At 39.8% G+C, this 20,940-nt stretch overlaps 2 protein-coding genes across 5 annotated transcripts in view; both read right to left on the bottom strand.

Moving 5' to 3' along the window:
* The window catches only part of dnajc14 (DnaJ (Hsp40) homolog, subfamily C, member 14), a 248,787-nt gene that overhangs the window by 152,026 nt on the left and 75,821 nt on the right, over nucleotides 1–20,940 (bottom strand). The window lies entirely within an intron of this gene.
* The window catches only part of LOC109924857 (signal transducer and activator of transcription 5A-like), a 50,003-nt gene that overhangs the window by 17,879 nt on the left and 11,184 nt on the right, over nucleotides 1–20,940 (bottom strand). The window contains exons 4-10 of the mRNA XM_048618874.1: nucleotides 17,009–17,157; nucleotides 13,918–14,055; nucleotides 11,689–11,868; nucleotides 9,830–9,917; nucleotides 3,776–3,898; nucleotides 1,181–1,273; nucleotides 550–756 (exon numbers count right to left, since the gene is read on the bottom strand). Of these exons, the coding sequence (XP_048474831.1) occupies nucleotides 550–756; nucleotides 1,181–1,273; nucleotides 3,776–3,898; nucleotides 9,830–9,917; nucleotides 11,689–11,868; nucleotides 13,918–14,055; nucleotides 17,009–17,157 (978 nt within the window). The remainder of the gene's footprint in view (nucleotides 1–549; nucleotides 757–1,180; nucleotides 1,274–3,775; nucleotides 3,899–9,829; nucleotides 9,918–11,688; nucleotides 11,869–13,917; nucleotides 14,056–17,008; nucleotides 17,158–20,940) is intronic.

The following is a 20,940-nucleotide window of genomic DNA, read 5'->3' on the forward strand; positions in this document are numbered from 1 at the left end:
TCACCTACTGGCCCTGTAGGGCACGAAGGGGTTTTGGGGCCTGGGGTATCTAAAGGACCAGTTTTATCTCAGGGAAGAAATTTAGCAGATGGGGGCAAAGTGGGTGATTCTCCTGGCACAGAAGAAGCAAGCCAAAGACCTCAGCCTGGATCCTTGCTGCAAGTGTTTGTTTCAAGCCAGCAACAGAGTGGCCTGTGGTTGGGGCCCGCAGTCAAAATGCCATAGTCATGTCTAAGATGTTACTGAGATGTGACCCTACTACTTAAATTCAAGCACTCCTCTGGTTCAGGTAGCCTTCTTGTGGCTGAAGACATAACTAAAAATGGTGGTGGGATTGCAGAGCAAACCCCCACCTGTCATTTTATCCCATCTTCCTCCTGTCTTTAGGGCGGTTAAAATTTCCCCGTGAACTGATTCAGGATACCAGACAGAGAGAGACTGAGAAATGAATAAATGAAATATAGTCATTTAATGTAGCAATCCATATCGTACTACTCTAGACACAGGGCTGCCGCATAACAACTCAGACTTTAGAGAAGTTATTGTTACCTTGTTAAACTGAGACCAAGAGACCATACGGTTGGTGAAGTCCTCCATGCCATAGCTCTGCTCATCAAAGATTTTCTGTGCCAGGAAGACAAAATGCTCTTTGCACAAGCCCTGTGTTGACTGTACCTCTGCCATAAACTTCATATTGAGGGTTTCGCACATTTGAGACCATGACACTCTATCTGGTACGTGGAATGGCAATCTTTCCTGCAAGACAAAAAGAACACTACATTCTAGATCAAAAGGCAGACTACCGTGGATGATGGAAATTGAAAAGAAGAAGAAAAAAAAAAAATAGAAAATGCTGGAAATACCCAGAAGGTTATGGAAGCAGCTGTGAACAGAAACCAAATTAAATGTTTCAGGCTGTGACTTTACATCAAAACAAAGAGACACTGGAAATAGTAGGTTTTGCTCAAAGGGTGGCTAGACAAGAACAGAAGGTTTGTGATAGGGTGAAAGACAGGAGATAGCAGAAGCAGCTTCAGGAACTGACCAGGCTTGCAATGTTAAACCTAACACCACCTTGCAGCATGACTCCGTGACAATGCCACAAATTGCATTTGATAGCTACTTTTAAAAAAGTCTTAAAAGGTGCAAGCAGAATACTGTCCAAGTCAAACATACTTACTATTTCAGAGAATGCATTGTCCCACAAAATTGTAGCAGTAGCATTGTTGTCTTGACTGCCGTGAACAATCACGACAATAGGCAATGATATAGCCTGCAACATAACAAGAAACATTTTACTGAACTTTATTTGGTCACAGGAAAGGTCTCAACTCACTCCCATATCTTGATATGGATATAGAATCTAGATCCCAATCATAATGGAATTTTAACTCCTGAGCCCCATTTAGACTCCTCCGGACTGCCTTTTGCCCAAAAGCCAGATGGGTTGATACAAGGGCCAGTAAAAAGAAGAAGAAAATGCACCAATGCCAACAGGATCCAAATCAAGGTAGTAAGCGAGCCAAGTAGGGATGGGTTGCTCACCCTCTCCTTACTGTGGCAAGTGGAGAAGGACATCTGTGTGCTACCTTCCCTTACATTTACATTGCTAAAATCTGCTCCCTTATTCCAATAACAGAATTATACGTAAAAAAGTTGGGAAAGATCACAGCCTAAAGGCCTTGCTGCCAAAATTTAATAAGTGTCTGCTAAGTTTTGAGATACCATCAAAGTCTCAGTAGGAATTCAAATAATTTCTTTTCATTATTAGAAAATGATTTTCTGTTGCAATGGATCAAAGCTCTAAAATGAGGAATGTCAAAATTCCATTATTTTCTGCAAAGTCTGTACGGACCTGTTTTGTACTTTTACGTACTTGTAGATAATATACTTGGGGAATAAAAAAAGAGAGAATCTTCTGCTATTCAGGAAAGCCGCCTGGAGTACCCTGACAACCATCTTTCAGGGAGGGTGGGATGCAGTGCTTCCTAGTAAGGTATTCACAGCAAATTTCTCTCTCTCTCCATATTCCCCACTGCAAAACAATTCCTTTACTCACTGATGCCTATCTGACGCCACTTGCGCTGCAGTGAGGCCGGCATCCATCAATAGGTCTCTGTTGGATGCAGTCCCAGCAGTGGCCAGTGCTTCTGCTCGGACTCAGGAATTGCTAGATTTTGTGCAGCGGAGTGGGACCTCAACACTCATTGCCAGTATTATGAGATCAAATTTAAATATCCTGTGAATACAGCTTGGAAAGGGGAAATTTAGTCGAACCAGACCCTCAATATGCTCCTGCCTTCACGGAATTATCCGTGAGTGTAATAATGAAAAGGAATGGTTATTCATCCAATTGTGGCAGATAATCAATTAAGCCCCTTGGGCTTGCTCCTAATGTAGACTGGTTTTTCCAGTTGGCACACAGGTTACTTGCTGCATAGGGAAACTAGCCATGAAGTTTGAGAGGTTGCAGAAAAAATTTACAAGGATGTTGCCAGGACTGGAGGGTTTGAGCTACAGAGAGGGCTTTGTTCCCTGAAGTGTCGGAGGCTGAGGGGTGACCTTGGAGAGATATATAAAATCATGAGGGGCATGGATAGGGTGAATAGCCAAGGTCTTTGCCCCAGGGAAGGGCAGTCCAAAACTAGACAGGTATAGGTTTAAGGTGAGAGGGGAAAGATGTAAAAAGGACCGGAGGATTAACTTTTTCATGCAGAGGGTGGTGCGTGGATGGGAACAGCTGCCAGAGGAAGTGGAGGTGGAGGTGGGTACAATTACAACATTTAAAAGTCATCTGGATAGGTACGTGAATGGGAAAGGTTTAGAGAGACATGGGCCAAATGCTGGCAAACAGGACTAGGTCAGATTGGGATGTCTGGTCAACACGGATGAGTTGGACCAAAGGGTCTGTTTCCGTGCTGTAGGTCTTTAAATAATGGTGGCCTCCCAATGACAGGTTGGATAGATGAATGGAGCCTCTGGCTGACAACATGGTAGGTGTCCCTCTAAAAATTGGCCAAAATGGCAGCATCCATTACCAAGGGTGCCCTAATCATTTTGGCCCTTCATATTTACCCTCTTTGTGGCTGGTAACTGGGAATGGAGGCCCCTCATGCCTCCCTTCACACTTCAGCAGAGCACACCATTAACAGTAGAGCTGCCATCCATAACAGGAGGATAGTCTCCCACTGGCCATAGAGACAGGAGCCCACCCGCTGTCTTAATTGGTTACTTCATTCAAAATTTCTGCTGTATTTGTACTTCACAACCTGCATGTCATCCCAAGGATGGGATCAGGGCCCAGGAACAAAATTCCTGGCTGATTTGCACCTACTTTGGCATTTGACTTCTTAAACTCCTTCCTCCATTTCAACTGAGAGATTTAATCAAAATATTTGATTACTGTACAATGCAGATGAACTGCCTTTTGAGTACTAAGGCTGGGGGCACAGCACACTGATGTGGTGAAATGTTATCCCCATGGCAAGTCTTCAAATTTCAGGCAAGTTAAGGGAAGAGAAGCAAGGTATTCAATTTGGCAACAAGTCAAATTGCACCGCCGTCACACAAGAATCTACCAATTATAGCAGTTAGAGTGGTATTTACATGGTTTAAGGCTGACGTGTTCAGGCGTCCTCTTTAACTGAATTGGTGCAGGATGTGAAGGTCTTTAAAATGACAATATATACAGGAACCAGCTTTAACACCAGAATTCTCTTGAAGCATTTCTCTGTACCACCTATGAAATAACTGTTAGTGATAAATGTTCCGATACCTGAACGTGGTATTTCATTTCACTGCCTGTGATGCTGAGTTCAGAAGAAAATAGAACAGCAAACTTTTCCTCAGTCACTGACTCAGTCCCTCTGCGGTCCGACCGTTTGATTTTCTTTAATGACTTGAATTTTGGGAAAAGAAATATACTCTGAATCAAAAGTAGATCCTTTCAAATGGGAAAGCACACTAATAGTTTAGAAAGAGAAACAGTTTTTTTAGAAGTAAAAACATACGTCAGATTATTCATAGTGTACAGCAGACTTTTTATTGTTACTTAATTTAAATTAAGGATATTACATTTTTCCCTTTCTTTTTCCCCTAAATACTCTGCTCTTCACTTTTCATCAACACCCTGTTTATTACATTATTGCAACAATGTGTCACCTCTATTTTTCCAAAGTGTTACATGGATGCAAAAGATCTCCTTCAAAAGAAAAGCAGGGAATTCTCTTGGTAATCTGGTCAACATCTCTCCCACAATCAATCAATACCATCAAAAAGCTTAACTGGTCACCTATCATTGTTTGCACTATGCCTGCATTCCAATTTCACTCACATCAATATCACTCATGCAGCAATAGAATGAATAATCAGTTATCTACACCACAACAGTTACTAATCAGAGAGTCTTACAGTACAGAAACAGACTCTTTGGCCCAAACAGTCCACACCGACCATGTTACCAAATTAACCTAGTCCCAACTGCTTATGTTTGGCTCACATCCCTCCAAACTTTTCCTATTCATGTACTTATCCAAATGTCTTTTAAACATTGTAACTGTATCTGCACACTTGGAAAAAGTAATCCATTTTCTGTCAGGTTGTTTGACATGATCTCTTTTTCAGGTGCAGTCACAAAAAAGTTAAAATTCAACATCTATGGTCAATGAATGAAACTGTACTGTATTAAATGTATGGGATTCCTCATTCAGGTTTCTTCATATGGAGCTTTCCTGATCTTAGCTTTGACATAGGAAGAGGTGCTGAGCACAAGCCAACAAACACTTTTCTTTAAAACAAGGGGCAGAAAAGAAAAATCAGGGATCAAGTTACTTGAACCATTTTCATTAACTTTCCAACTGCCACATTCACAACATTGGAAAAGATTAAAGAGGCAACTGAAAGCTTGTGTGGCCAACAAATGGTGCACAAGTCAAGGACAGCTGAGAGGAGCAGTTTAAAAAAAACAAATCTTGATGTAAAATCACAATGTTTGTTGCAACTGCCAAATACTTTTTGTACAATCATAATCAAAACCCAAAGCAACTCCATGAGAAAGTATGAAGAGTGTATTGTGCTGCTGGTACCAATTCATCATTCTCAGAAGGGCTGCAAAATGTTTAGTTGGAGATACACAGTATACAACTCTGCAACCAAATGCTTTTAAGTGAATAAAGACCAAGCTTTAGTGTTCTATCTTTCAGCTTCTGGTTACCCAAGTTCAAGAGATTACTTAACATTTGTTTTGATCTTAGACCAGTTTTGGATCTCCTTTACTGAACAAGGCATGTTTGAACAACACCAATGAAATGTATATTGCCTTGCATTTAATCACCTTAAATGACTAACATGATCAAAAACTGATTGCACAGTATTTTAAACACAGCCACATTATTATTATTAAGTTGGCTAGACAAAGGTCAAAGTGTAAGATACAGTCAAGATGGAGTCAAGTAAAAAATAAAGCAAGCCAGGAAGTAGAGAACAGATGCCATCAAGCTCGGATTTTAAAGCCTCTAGATTATTGGGGGAAAGCAAAATTACCTAGTTTTTGAAGTTCTGGAAAACAGTAATTTAGAGGAGGAAGTATATTTGGAACATAGAAGACAAGAAATTTCAGAAGAAATGAACTATAGTAGCATTGTTAAAATGCTGGGAGAATGAAATGGTTGAGAGTGAGGGAGAAAGTGAGGGGGTTGTGGTTGATTAATTTCTGACATTACTAAAGGTACTAAATTGGATTGCAGATAGATATCTTATAATTCAGTTAATAAACACAAAGGAATCTGAAACAAAAACAAAAAAAAGCATGCTGGAGAAACACAGCAGGTCTGGCAGCTTTTGTAGAGAGAAAAAAGTTAACATTGAGTCCAGTGACCAGACTGATCATGAAAACCTGAACAATAAATAAGCCTTGAACATTTCTAAGCCTCTAATGGAGCCAAGGAGTCTGGATGGATGGACAAGTACATCTATCAATATATATTATTTATATGGGCTGCAGAATCAAAAACAGTTGGGTTGAAAATAAAATAATTAACTTGCATTTCTGATTCATTGCAAAGTACGCCATGTTGCCTTTGTGATAGTGATTCAGGGTTCAGCACTGGCAAGACAGCGTTCTTTTGTTTAGTTTGTGTGTGTTTACTGACCAAAGCAGGCAGTTCAATTTGGGCTTTGTGAAGGAAAAGTAGTTGGGGGATTTGATCTGGCACATAGCTAGTGAAAGAATCCAACAGTGATTCTCACAAAGCCTTGTCAAAGCAATCAGCTTTAATAGTCTGTTTGCAAAGAGCCATACTTAGATTGTATGAGCAAACTAGAGGGACAAAAGTCTTTGCATCCATTGAGAGGGTGGATTGCTTCGCCAAAAGCTAAAGGAAGGACCTCCATGTAATTTATACCTCTATGAGTAAGGTAGAGAACTAGAAGCCGGCAGCGGGTTGGGCAAGAGATTACTTTTGCATACCGGTTAGGTACAGAGTTCAAAATCCCAGAATCACAGTCTTACAGCTTTCCTAGATGCAGACAAAAGTTTTTACTAGACTTTAGTTTTGACCAAAGTTAAGAACTGTTATGGTACAAGGAAACATTTGGCACAAAAAACAATTGACATAGCAATGAAGGGTGTGGCAGCACCTATGGAGCGGAATCAGAGTTAATATTTGGGTTCAGTGACCCTTCATCAGAACTGATGGCAGCCTGCGTGACAAGAAGCAAAGTAGTTGTGAACGGTTGTTTATAGATTGAAGGGAGATAAAGTCAATAGGAAATAGGAACAGGAGTTGGCCATCAGCCCTTTGAGCCTGCTCCACCACATCTGCTTTCCTGCCCCTTCTCTGCAACCCTCGATTCCCCTACTGATTAAGAGTCTACCTCAGCCTTAAGTGCACTCCAGGATTCTGCCCCCACAGCTGCGGCAAGGAGCTCCAAAGACTCTCAAAAGAAATTCTTCCTCTCCCCAGTCTTAAATTGGCCCCTCTTTATTCTGAGACTATTCCCCCCAGTCCTAGACTCTCCCACGAGTGTAACTTTCTCTCTGCATTTACCCAGTCAAGCCTCCTTCAATTAGATCACCGCTCATTCTTCCAAACTCCACTGCGTGGAGTCTCAATCTGTTTAACCTTTGCTTATAAGACAGTCCTCCTCCTTGCTGGAGATTATCCGAGTGAATCTTCTCTGAACAGCCTCGAATGAAGTGATCTCTTTTCTTAAAGAAGGGGACCAAAACTGCTTAGAGTACTCCAGATGTGGTCTAGACCTTGCACAGTTGCAGCAAGACTTCCCTACTCTTATACTCCAAACCCCTTGAAATAAGGGTAACATTCCAATGGCCTTAATAAAAACCAAAAGAACTACGGATGCTGTAAATCAGGAACAAGAACAGATGCTGCCAGACCTGCTGAGCTTTCCCAGCAACTTCTGTTTTTACTCCATTGACCTTCCTGATTACCTGCTGCTGTGTGCACTAGCTTTCTGTGTTTCATGCACAAGTTCCCGAGTCTCTTTGTATTGCAGCTCTCTGCAGTTTTTCTCCATTTAAATAATAGTTTTTTTTCCTGTTCCAAAGGAACAACTTCATATTTTCTTATACTCCATTTACCAATCTTTTGCTCACTCACTTACTTAATCAATATTTCTCTGTAAACTGTTTATATTCCTCTCGCAACCTGCCTTTCTGCCTATTTTTGTGAATTTGGCTACAGTGCATTTGCTTCCTTCCTCTAAGTCATTCACACATCTTGTAAATAGTTCTAGTCCCAGCACTGATCTCTGTGGAACCACACTGGTCAAAGGTCACCAATCTGACAAAGAACCTCTTATCCCCACTTGCTGTTTCCTGCCCATGAGCCAATTCTTTATCCATTCCAATATACTACCTCCAACACACTGGGCTCTTACTGCATGACAACCTTTTGTGAAGTACTTTGTTGAACATCTTCTGGATGTCCACATACAACATCTACTCGTTCCACTCTATCCACTCTGGTTGAGAATTCCTTGGAAAAATTCTAAAAACTTAGTCAAACTTCCCCTTCAGGGAAGCATGCTGACTCTGCCTGATTGGATTATGATTTTCCAAACATTCTGCTATTACTTCTTTAACAACTGATTCCAATACTTTTCAAACAATAGATGTTAGGCTAATCAGCCTACAGTTACTCACTTTTTGCCTCCCTCCCTTTTGAACAGGGGTTCAAATCGGCAGTTGTCCAATCCTCTGATACTTGGCCAGAATCCAAGGATTTTTGGAAAATTACAACCGAGGCATCCACTATCTCTGTAACCACCCCTTTTAGCATTTTAAAAAATTTATTCATGGGATGCGGCCATCATTGTCTGGACCAGCATTTATTTCCCATCATGAATTGCCCAATTGACCTAATTGCATCTTAGAGTGCAAATCATCAGGACCAGGGTATTTATTTGCCTTTAGCTCCAGGAGTTTGTTGAATATGACTTCCCCAGGTGATCGTACTTATAATTCAGTTTTTTAGTTAGCCAGAAGTTTTAATCAGGTTAGTAAGTCAGAAACTATCAAAATCTGTGACTCCAACTCAATCTGGGAACTTTTTGGAGTGTTCCAGGTACAGGGCAATTGCTCATTAGAAATCTAAACCACGTGGACAATTGCTGTGTAGGCAATTCAGGGCATGTCCAAACTTAGACTATTCAAAGACTGGAAGCTCTGGACCAATTTTTTTTAATTCTGAAAAACTAGGTCTTAGAGACCAACTGATTCCTATAGGGACCCATGTTTCACTTAAAGTGGCAATTCTGACGAACAGAACTACTAAGTTAGGTAAGGATTACCTGTATATTAATAAATTTAAACGTTGTGCCTCCAAGGCATAATTTCAAAGGTTGCAGTCAATGCCTGATGTGGAAGTACTGCAAACTGTCAAGAGGATAAGTGATAGACTTTAACGAGAACAGACACAAAATGGCAGAATGGGCGACACAAAAAATGAAATTTAATGTGCAGAGCTATATCTTGGTAGGTAAAATGAGGACAGATATTAAAGCAGATAATACTAAACAGACACAGGAACAACTAGGAACTTACGTGCACAAACACCATCAGAGAATGATAAGAAAGTGATCAAAAAGGATTACAGGATCCTGGGCTTTATTGCTTTTGTATTCTATGCCTGTCAAAGAAGCTATGTTGAACTTTTATAGAACACTAGTTCAGCCTCAACTGAAATATGCCCAATTATGGACAGCATGCTTTAGGATGTATGTGGTGATCTCAGAGTACAAAAATGATTTGAGAGAATGGTTCTAAGATGGGAGACAGCAGTTACATGGATAGATTGGAGACATTGGGAATTTTATCCTTTGAAGAGAAAGAAAAAAAACAGTTGATTTGATAGAGGTATTCAAAAATTATGAGAAGTTCACACAGAACATATACTAAGAAACCATTCCCATTGCCAGAAAAGTTGAGAACTAGATGGCACTGACGAAAAAGAAAACATTTGTAGGGTGAAAATAAAACAAACAATGGGAGAGTGGGACTAGCCAAGTTAGTCTTTGAGAAAGCAGTCACAGACACGACAAGTTAGTGTTCTCCTTCTGCACTGTATGCTGCAATATTGTATCTTATGAATTCAGGTTCTCAAACTGATAAGAATTCATGCTCTCTGGATTATTAGTCCAGACTTTTGAATTACTAATCCAGCAACATAACCACCACAGCGTAGCTGAAATACTTTTCTGCGGCTAAAATTAAGAGAGCCAAGGTGAACGTCAAGGACATCCAAATAAAAATATGCACACAAAATCCCTCTGGGATGGTAGTACTTGCTTTTAAAATTTTAACACATACCATATTCCTGAAGCTGGCACTGGTGGTTTTTGTAGCATTGCTAAACTCCAATAAGCTGGTATTGTTCATGATCTCTCCTGTGTTTTCACTGGCAGAGGGGGAGAAAGGGATATGGTAGTTTCACATTTTTGAAAATCATCAACAGCTAACATGCACAAATTAAATTCAACTTTTCAAAATGGACACAAGAAAATCCACGACCATGCCAAGACCGTACTATACCCCATGGCATGAAAGGAGTACGGAATAAATTAAAAATTCACAACAATGCTTCCTTGCCCTACCTGTTAAGAACCCACTTGGATCACTCAGGGCCTATGGATTAAGTGCTGTGCTGCCATTCTCAATGGGCCCACACATTTTAATATTAACGCACCCCAGGGCAAAGCAATGAAGGGCTTGCTGGCATCTGTGGGATTGCACCCATGGGAACTGTCATCTTCAGAAGGGCAAGGCAAAAAAACTAGTTTAAATTTCATCCCCAATTCATTTTTACATTTAATTGCAAAATCTTAAATCTGATGTACTTAACCTTAAAACTGATTTAAATTTTAGAAATTTGAGAAACTGTGGTCAAATTCCAAGATTTTTGCATCAAGTCCTGTATTAAAATGCAGCAGGTTGTCACTTTTGCTATTATTGCAAAAAAAAAAAAAAATAAATTTTAAACTTTGGTCATAATGTGATGGAAGGTGAGAGATTTATTAACACCTTTTATTTTAAAGTTTGGAGTTTGAAGTGGTGCCATGTGGGTTCTGGTTTGTGTGTATGAGGGGGATAAGAACAAAGACCAGGAGCAGGAGTAGGAAATTCAGCCCCTCAAGCCCGCTCCACCATTCAACACAATCATGGCTGATCGCATCTTGGCCTCAATTCTACTGTCTTGCCTGCTACCCATAACCCTTCACTAATAAGAAATAAAAGGGGTTACTGATTAACTTGTCAGTATTTGGGACAGAGGGAGGGACTGAGGGAATGATAATGGGAATTTGTAAGCATTAAGTGTTTTACAACTGGACAGAGCAAAACATTGAAAAACATTAGTTTACTTGCTATTTAGAAGAATCAGGATTTCATTTTGCTTGGTGGGGTTTGCGGGGAGATCCATAGCTTGGAAAGCTTTCGCTTTCAGTTTGCACAGGGTCCTGGTTGAAGTTAGATGCAAGAAACAGTTCAGAACAGTTAGGAAATAGGTCACTTCAGTGTAAGAGCTTCATTTTGAAATTCCAAATCACAAAAAAAAATATGTTTGGCATGAATCCTAAAGGAGTTATTGGAAATTGAAAAAGTCTAACTCAGTTGTGAGAATACTCAAGGAAACTATCAAACTCCCAAGACTGGGAATTGAAAGAAACAAATCAAGTCAAACCTACAGAATTTATAAAGAAGGGAATTCTCTCTAGTGTTTTGAATGGTGTAAAGTGGCAATGTTGAGAAAGAGGAGTTGTATTTTACTCTGCATTTCAAAATCTTTCAAATGGTGTTATATGTAACTAGTTTGGTTTATTCTATTATATCTTTGCTTCGTGGTACATTAAAACATAAGTTTATTATGTTAAAACCAAATCTGCAGCATTGTATGCTTGTGATTCAGTAAAAGATCAACTCAATAAAATTTGTTAAAAATATGATTTATCAAGCTGGATTTCAGTTTGGCATCTGACTCGCCTAGTAACATCAGCTGGGATCATAACAGTATCAGGTTTTATTTTCATGGATGACTCTCAGAAGTGTCAGACCTTATAAAACACAAACAGCAGAATACTCATGTATTATAAAAAGGTATGGGAGACTGGGTCTGTACTGAACAACAACAGACTGGATACATAGAGATACATGGGCACTGAATTTATTCTTACCTGTGTATGTTCCCATGCTGTCTCATAACTCTGGCCTGTTGTTCCGTAATGATTATGGCTTTCACAACAGGAGGCTTTGTTGGGGCATTTAACTTCAACCCAAGCAAAAAGCGAACAGTTGAAGAAAACTTACTTTGAGTCTTTAGTACCTGTGGAGGCTGCTTTTCCACAAGAAATGCACTGTAAAATTGTGGAAACAGGTTAAACTTAACATTTAAAACATTAAAAAAAAAAAAGCATTATTTATTATCTCTGCCAATCCCCCTGGCCCACAGACTAGCTGTGGCTCTAACCTCCGAGCAGGGTTAACTCTTTCTACCTCCACTACCCCCACCCCACCCACAGGACATGGGATTTGTGGAGTAGGATCTTTTCTGAAAGGCACAGACACGATGAGATGAATGGCCTCATTGCAAACTTCTGAATCTGCCTGGGGTGTGCGGCAGAGGAGGTGGGGAGAACAAGTTTAATAGCAACTTTCACTAACATTCAAGTGATCTGAAAATGAAGGTGCACCTGTTTATTATTTTTTACTCCATGAATATCTCATTCTTATCAGCAACAAAACATTGATCACATGCAGGTTGAGAGGCAGAAGCACTTTAACAATGGCAGTCATTTCTAACTTTTTTCTCATCACATGGAATCCTATCGAAATGGACATTCAAATGCTTGATACAGAATTTTGCAACATTCTTCCGTTCACACACTGCTCTCAATGGAAGTAAACCACTACATTTCCAAACAACTGCATTTCGTGTTGTTTCTGCACATATATTTCAAATTGTATCCAGAACAATGTAGGACAGCTAATTCACAGAAGGATCAAACCATTACTTTAAACTGTACTAGCTCAGAATTAGGCCAAACATAGAAACAGCGAAGATAGGAGCAGGAGGCAGCCCTTTGGCCCTTTGAGCCTGCTCCACCATTCTTCACAATTATGGCTGATCGTCCAACTCAATAGCCTAATCCCGCTTTCTCCCCATAACCTTTGATCCCATTCATCCCAAGGGCTATATCTAGTTGCCTCTTAAATACATTCAATATTTTGGCATCAAATACTTCCTATGGTAATGAATTCCACAGGCTCACCACTCTTTGGGTGAAGAAATGTCTCATCTCCGTACTAAATCATCTACCCTGAATCCTCATACTCTGACCCCTGGTTCTGGGCACACCCACTACCAGGAACATCCTCCCTGCATCTACCTTGTCCAGTGCTGTTAGAATTAGACTCCCCCCTTCATTTGTCTGAAGTCTAGTGAAAATAATCCTAACCCACTCAATCTCTCCTCATATGTCAGACCCACCATCCCTGGAATCAGCCTGGTAAATCTTTGCTGCACTCCCTCAAGAGCAAGAATATCCTTCCTCAGAAATGGAGGCCAAAACTGAACACGATATTCCAGGCATGGTGTCACCAAGGCCCTGTATTACTGCAAGAACACATCCCTGCTCCTGTACTTGAAACATCTTGCAATGAAGGCTAATATACCATTTGCCTTTTTTACTGCCTGCTGCGCCTGCATGCTTACCTTAAGCGACTGGTGCACAAGGACACCCAGGTCCCACTGCACACTCCCCTCTCCCAATTTACAGCCATTCAGGTGTAATCTGCCTTCTTGTTTTTGTTTTCGAAGCGAATAGCCTCACATTTATCCAAATTATACTCCATCTGCCACTGATTTGCCCACTCACCCAACCTGTTGAGATCACTCCGAAGGATCTCTGCATCCTAGTCACAGTTCATACCCCCCACCCAAAACTCCACACCAACCCTCCGAAGAGCATCCCACCCAGACCCATCCCCCTAACCCTGCATTTCCCATGGCTAATGCATCTAACCTACACATCCCCGAACACAATGGGAAATTTAGTATAGCCAATCCAACTAACTTGCACATCTTTGAACTGTGGGAGGAAACCCATGCAGACACAGGGAGAATGTGCAAACTTCACACAGTCGCCCGAGGCTGGAATCGAACTCAGGTCCCTGATGCTGTGAGGCAATGCTAACTACTGAGTCATCGTGCCGCTCAAAGCACAAACCCTATTCAACATGAAGGATTTGCCTTATATCAGGTCGTGTTAAATGTAGAAAATCAAATAGTTTGTGCTTGCAGCACTGATGGAACTTAAGAAATTTGAGCAGTGATACACCAGACCATCCCCTCGAACCTTATTCACCATTTGGTGGTACAAGCATTGTAGCAATAATGGTATTACCTTCTGACCAAGTTACTGAGTAAAGAGGAGAGTCTCTCAGGCACTCCTGATATATGGTCACTAGCAACGTCTTCCTGTGTGCTAATCAGCCCAAGCTCTTGCTGAATTTGACAGTTCATTTCTGCAAGCTTATCACACCTGGAATAAGAGCATACTTTGTTATAAATATTTATAAATTCTAAGTAATAAATCAACAGGACAGCACACAGAATTCTATCAGTTAGAATGCTAAGACAACAAGACCAAGGTTTGCATTCAAATGAAGCCTAATTTCAGCTTTTTCTTGGAGGATAGTCTTCTTCAGTCTTACTAGGGTTAACTGCAGCATTATCCTTTCACCAAGCACTTTAAAAGGAAAATGATTCCTTATTGGACAGTCAGCATGATTGGGTGCTAACTACCTTTAACAGGAACAAATCACCCTCAGCAGACACATGGTCATTACTTCAGAGTTCTCCAGTAATTGGTCACATCACAGGAATTCTTCCAACACAAAAACATTCTGATGATGAGCCCAAATTGCATCATTGGGTGCCTGGCTTGAAGGAGGATACTGAACCCTCCTGCTCGTGGAGGCCAAGTCACTGAATATAGTTAAGAAAGTAGAAGATACATTTCTAGAGGCTAAAAGGTGTCAAGGGGCAGAGGGGAAGAGAGCAGGTGTGGGCTTTGAGATAGAGGATCAGACACTGTTGTGTTAAATGACAGGGTAGGCTGGATGAGACAAACGGCCTACTCCTGCTCCTATTTTCTATATTTCTTAATCAAACAACAGACATTTAAAACAAAAGCAAAAAAAGTGTTGGAGAAACTCAGCAGATCTCCAGCATCTTTTGAGAGATAAACAAAGTTAATGTTTTGAAAGGTCAGTGGACTCATCAACCCTAGTTCTGACAAAGGGTTTCTGGACTCAAAACGTTAACTCTTTTTCTCTCCACAGACAGTGCCAGACCTGCCGAGTTTCTCCAGCACACTGTTTTTGTCTCAGATCCCCAGTCCTTTGCTTTATTTTAGCATAGACGTTTCGATGGGTAACATCTGTTGTTTGTACCCACTCTGTGCTGATACAACTGATCTCAGAGTAACTATGAAGACACCGCAAAAGGCTTTAGTGTCCCTGAGTGAGCGAGGGAGCACACGCACGCATGTGAGCCAGAAAGCAAATCACTTCAGTTTGTGAATTAAGAATAGTCACTTGGGCAAGGCATTGAAAAGCTGCCAATGTCTACAGAATTATCCAACAATTCAGGACAAGAGACATTACAATTGGATGGAAGGAATAGAAATTGAAAAAAGAAAAAGACCATGTTAATTCTACATCCTGAAAATATTCAGTTAGGAAATGAACACTGAATACGTCATATTAAATAAAAGTTACTAAAGTTAATTTCAAATTGGCTAAAATCAGGTTAAAAACTCCAATTTACAGTCTTTTATTCATGACAAATTGATAAGACTCAGCTGCAGGCTTTCTAATAGTTAGTTCTGCTTGCAACTCCATCACATGTTAAGGAAGAGCCACTTTGGCCGAAACTAAGTCATTAATTTTAAGAATCTGGATGTCTTTATTTTCAAAAACTGGTACTTATTAAGGTATATTCAGGCTGGTTTTGGTTAGGTTTATGTGAACATCAAGGCAAGCCCAGAAAATAGGTCTGTTTGAAGTATACTTGTGTGAAGTGTCACTGATTATATTCTGCTCCCTACAGATAAAGGAGGCACTATGATAAACTTCTTAAAAACCATAACCAAACAAAAAACGATACAGAAGTCCAGAACTATTTGTTCCAGTTCAAGACCTGTTTCAGTAATAATTGTAGGAACCATAACGAAAGTTGAAATGCTGCCTGCTCAGGAGAGAGGAGCACTCTTTCTATAGCCCAGCAAGGAATCCCACTGGCAGTTGAATACTAAAACATCTGCCCACAAATAACTCTGTACCACCAACTCCTGAATTAATTGGCATGGTGTATATACAAAGACTTACAGAACTTGCAAATTCACACACACAGTAAAAGTTGCTTTCTGGTAGATAGTAGTAAAATAAACTCAGCAAATAAAGATTTTGAGACATGGAAATTTCTGCTGGTTGAGTCCTGCTCACTTGGACTCTCTAGTACCAATATCCTACTTGATCACATCACCTGTATATGGTTTAAGTACGGTACTTACAGCCCTACAGCTGATTTAATATCAATGTTGTGACTTTAGTGCAGGTTTTCCACTCTCCATTCTCTAACTCTTAGTTAATGCATGCCATGAAACACCAGGAATTGAAACTGGTAGCATCATGCCATAATGTCTATTTTCAGTGGTGCTACCCCCTTTGGATACCCTATTGTCCAGTAATAGCATTAACTGCTCAAACCCCTGATCTCAAGCTCATTGGAATTCCTTGGACAAAGGGAAGAGCAGGAGATTTGCAAATTCAATGACGACCACAAATCAGAGAGACAAGATCAACCACCTCTGCTGGAGGCAAGCGGGAGGCTAAAACAAGGATATTAGACCAAGTTTAGAACGGATATTGTATTTTTCATTTGAAGCAACTGTGAGCAGCCAGAAAGAAAATAGGAAGATGGTGGAGAATTCATAATAATGGGACTGGGCCACATTTATTTTCATACAGTAAAATATCCAATAAAATTTAACACATGAGGAGGACTACATACAAACTTTAATATAGCAAGATACTCAATACATAAATACCCTACTGTAAATTTGAGCAGGGTTGAAATTGTTTCTTGCTGGTTAGGCCTTTGGTAGGTTTGCAGTCGAGGCACAAAATTTGAAATGAAATACGAAACAAATTATGGATATTATTCAAAATAAGCCATCACCTACAAGACCATCATTTAACAGAAAATGATTTGGCAATGCATGCGTCAAATTTCTCAACTTATTTGTAATTCTACAACACTGACATCATGAAAGAATCTAAATCCATCAAACAAAATTTCTATAATTATGAACAAATGGGAATTTCCAGTGGTCAACTGTAATTCAGTGTATCTCAATTTGACATTTGCGCCTACGTGCCAATTTATTTGTAAAATACTGCGCACCAAATGGACTGAATCTGGTTCCTCACCATTCCTGAAGTGACCCCAGGTTGTCCTCAAAGTAGGCACCATTTCCTGACAGCTGTAGTCGTCGTTTCCAGTCCTGAATCATATTCAGCACATGGCCCTGGACCTGTTCCAGAGATCTCACCGCTTCCAAGATGCTGTAATTTCTCTTCTGTTAAAAAGCCATTCAAAAAACCCAAAAAGATTCATTGTTAGCCTTAAGGCATGTTTACCCTATTAAAATGGGTCCCGGGGAGCAACACACAAATAACTTGTGTACCCAATGTATTTTGTGTTTGCTCTCTCCATAGGCCTGTTAGAGCTGAATCATAAGACTAAGATCAACTTATCTGTTGATGTTCAAATGCCATGCATTTCTGCAGATTGCAATAGCCTCTATTCAATATTTAGTGTCAGGCAAAGCTTATAAAAAGGTAAATGGGAGCCACCATTCAAAATGTCTAATTTTGTTAGCATGTGGCTAGACACAAATTTTTCTGCATATATACTGGTCATTTAGTAGACCACATGAAACTCTTGGTGAACTGCAAAGCAAAGCTAAAATAAAATGTCATGAAGTATGTGATAATTGGGAGGCACACATTCAACAGTGCTACAAATTAGTTTGAGGCTTCATTCCTCCCCCAACCCCTTTCTGTTTGCATGGCTATTTGAATGCAAGATTCATATCCAATTTAGTTAACTGTCTCAACCATCTGTGACAATTTAGCTCAAAAACTTTGTAAATTTTCTGTACAATTTTATAAACATTTCTGCATCAGTGAGTTAATATTAAACTGCAATCCGAGAATTCCTAAAGTTTTGGAAGACTGCGTCCCGACTCAAAAAGTATGCACAAAACAGGGATCCACGATCATTTTAATTTAGAGTTTTGTTTTTAAATAACATGTACCATTTTCTCCTCTCTTTTCTGCTCACCAAATCATTAACTTTTTCCAGCTTAGCACTGGCAAGACAAAAACCGTTGTGATCTGTACAACTGCCCTCTTTCCAACCACTTTGCTATTATTTTCAGTGCACAACTAAACTGAATAATCATTATCTAATTCTTTGCTAAAACCACTATTTTCTAGCTCTAACATGCCTTGTCTCCATCCATACTTCAACCCCATAGTAACTTTTTTTTCAAACTTCATTCACAGGATGAGGGCATCACTGTCTAGGCCAACATTTATTGCTATCCCTAATTGCCCAGAGGGCAGTTAAGAGTCAAGCACTTTGATGTGGGTCTGGAGTCACATGTAGGCCAGACCAGGTAAGGATGGCAGTTTCCTTCCTTAAAAAGGTCGTTAGTGAACCAGATGGGTTTTTCTTGACTAATTGACAATGGTTTCCTGGTCATCATTAGACTCTTAATTCCAGATTTTTTGTTTTATAAATTTAATTCAAATTCCACCACCTGCCATGGCCAGGATTCAAACCCAGGTCCTGAGAACATTCCTGTGTCTCTGGATTAACAGTCCAGCGATAATACCACTGGGACATCGCCTCCTCTTATATATTCACTGATGCTTTCAACTCCAAGCTCCATTTCTTGAGACGTACACACGTACACACGTGTCCCTGCACCTTAGCTTCAGGCAGATCTGATTCACCTATCTCATTCATCTCAACAACTGCACAATGCTCAGTCCTAAACAATACACTGATGTCATAAGATCCCTTCACAGCCTCAGCCCTTCCTACCTATGCAAGCTCCTCCAACATTATGTTCCAGTTCATGCCCTTTGTTCTTCTAATGCTAGCCTACCACATTCCTTGATTCCACCATTCACAGCAGAACCTTCAGTTATTACAATCTTACAATCTGCAATTCTTTTCTTGAATTACCATACCTCAGTCTACAAAAATCTCAATCTCCGTGCCTTCACTACCTTCTGCTGAATGCAGCTCAATGTCTGTTGTCTTAGCCGTCACCCCCACCGCCTCCCCAAATTGTGTGAAGTGCCTTGGGACGTTTCACTATAAGGCGCCATATAAGTGCAAGTGTTTGGCTGCAATTGCCAATTAAGTACATTTATTGCTGTATCACAATTACATCATTTTAAAAAATTACTTGTAATAAGTAAATATTCATAGCAAGTTCAGTTCAATGAGCAAGCACTTTTGGATGGCTGCCTAATGCCTAAATAGTCATACAATATGGTTATACTACTGGGATAGCTGAAAGTCTTCAGTGAAGCTGTAACTATATAACTAACATGTCCCTAGTTCTTAAAATTATTGGATCACATCAAGAGGATCCTCACTTTAAATAATCCAAGTAACTGTATAATCAAAATTAACAACCCAGTCAACAATACATGTCTAGGACTAATTACATTTTTAAACTATTATTAAATGATAGTATCCACAGAAAATTGGCCTACCATTTTCCACTTTGTCAAAGACACCATAATGTGTCAGTTTTAAACTAGTGCTCACTCTTTTAATGAGGAGATAAGCATCTGACTATATTTTTGCCAGTTCGTCATTGCATCACAGTGCAAAAGTTTTATAGACACAAGCAAGGAACGGTTTGGAACTATTCTGCACATCCAGAACAAGTGGCGTCTAATCCAACAGCAAATTGCAAAATCCATGAAAACCTCAGTTTATAATTCAAAAACCATTGAGGTTGTTTCCTTCAAATTCAAAACAGTGACAAGAAGGGGAGAAAAGCACATTTGGAATGGAGGGTACTCTGGGTAAAAGTATCTTTAGGTTAGGTGGTACTGTTGTTACAAAGCAGGACTACTTTAGGGATGATAATATGGTGAAGCAGCAGTGATTAAAGGCATACAATGAAGTTGTACTTTTGAATATATCCAAATCCAGTTTAGACTGATGGGATGAAAGTCTCTGCCATTGTAGGGGTCCCAAATGAAATGAGTTTGGGCAAACAACTCAATTTCAAACCAACATTGAGCTAACAGTATAGAACATAATTTAGTACAAATTGTCAATCTTACTCAGGAACTGGTCAATGAAAGAGGAAAAATATGACACTGATGTTGATTCACATTGTAAGGGAAGATTAAGAGGAAGCTTTGCTTTGCACCTAATCAGAGTATGTTTCATGTTGATACTGGATGCAAACTATATAAATGTGGTCCACTAAGCACTACTATCCTTCACCTCAGAGGCAAACCAGCTGTCATTAGTGGTGCTGTTTCCTAGTAAAGAGGAGATGTGGAGAAAATAAAAACAAAAACACAATGTATTCAAATGAGTTAATTCTTGGTTAGTGCTTTATAAAAAAAGATTTTTCCTGTTTGGGCAGTGGACGGAAAAAGGAAGAGATAAAAGGACAAGTATCATTCATTAAGAATTGCTACATTATGAAGGATTGCTTTTTTTAATATATAAAAAAAAAATCTAAGTTTCTGGCTAAAATGAAAAAGGTCAAGCAGACAAGTATGCAGTTACTTGGGCACTGCTGTCTTTATGCACACAACACTACTGCTAAGGGCTGGGCTAATCTAAAGATATTCAATGTCTAAAACCAAATCAGCAGAGAATTATAGCCAGTTTCCCAGGTGCAAACTTTTCTTTGCGTATATAAAAATTATGCATTAGTGCTGCAGTCTTTGATTTGCGCTCAGCATGAATTTACAGCCAGTGAACTAGTCATCAGAAATTCTTGTAAAATGCAATGCAGTCTGCCAAATGGTAACTGGTATGGACGAAAAGACATTCACCATCATATCTTACACTTGAAACTTTTCTCTGCAGTCATCTGCAAGAATTGCTACCAGCATAAACTTTCCCAGCAAATATGCTTGCCATGTAGTCATGAATCCATCAAGTAGCTCAAAATCATTTCTTCCCTCCTGCAAGCAACTTTTCTTCCTAAACTGCTTAAGATGTAAACTTCTTAATTAAGTTTCTCAATTTATTGGCAGTAACATAAGAGAGAGAGAGAGAGAGAGAGAGAGAGAGAGAGAGAGAGAGA

Source organism: Rhincodon typus, chromosome 41 (genome assembly GCF_021869965.1).
Source record: "Rhincodon typus isolate 14 chromosome 41, sRhiTyp1.1, whole genome shotgun sequence".
Lineage (NCBI taxonomy): Eukaryota > Metazoa > Chordata > Chondrichthyes > Orectolobiformes > Rhincodontidae > Rhincodon > Rhincodon typus.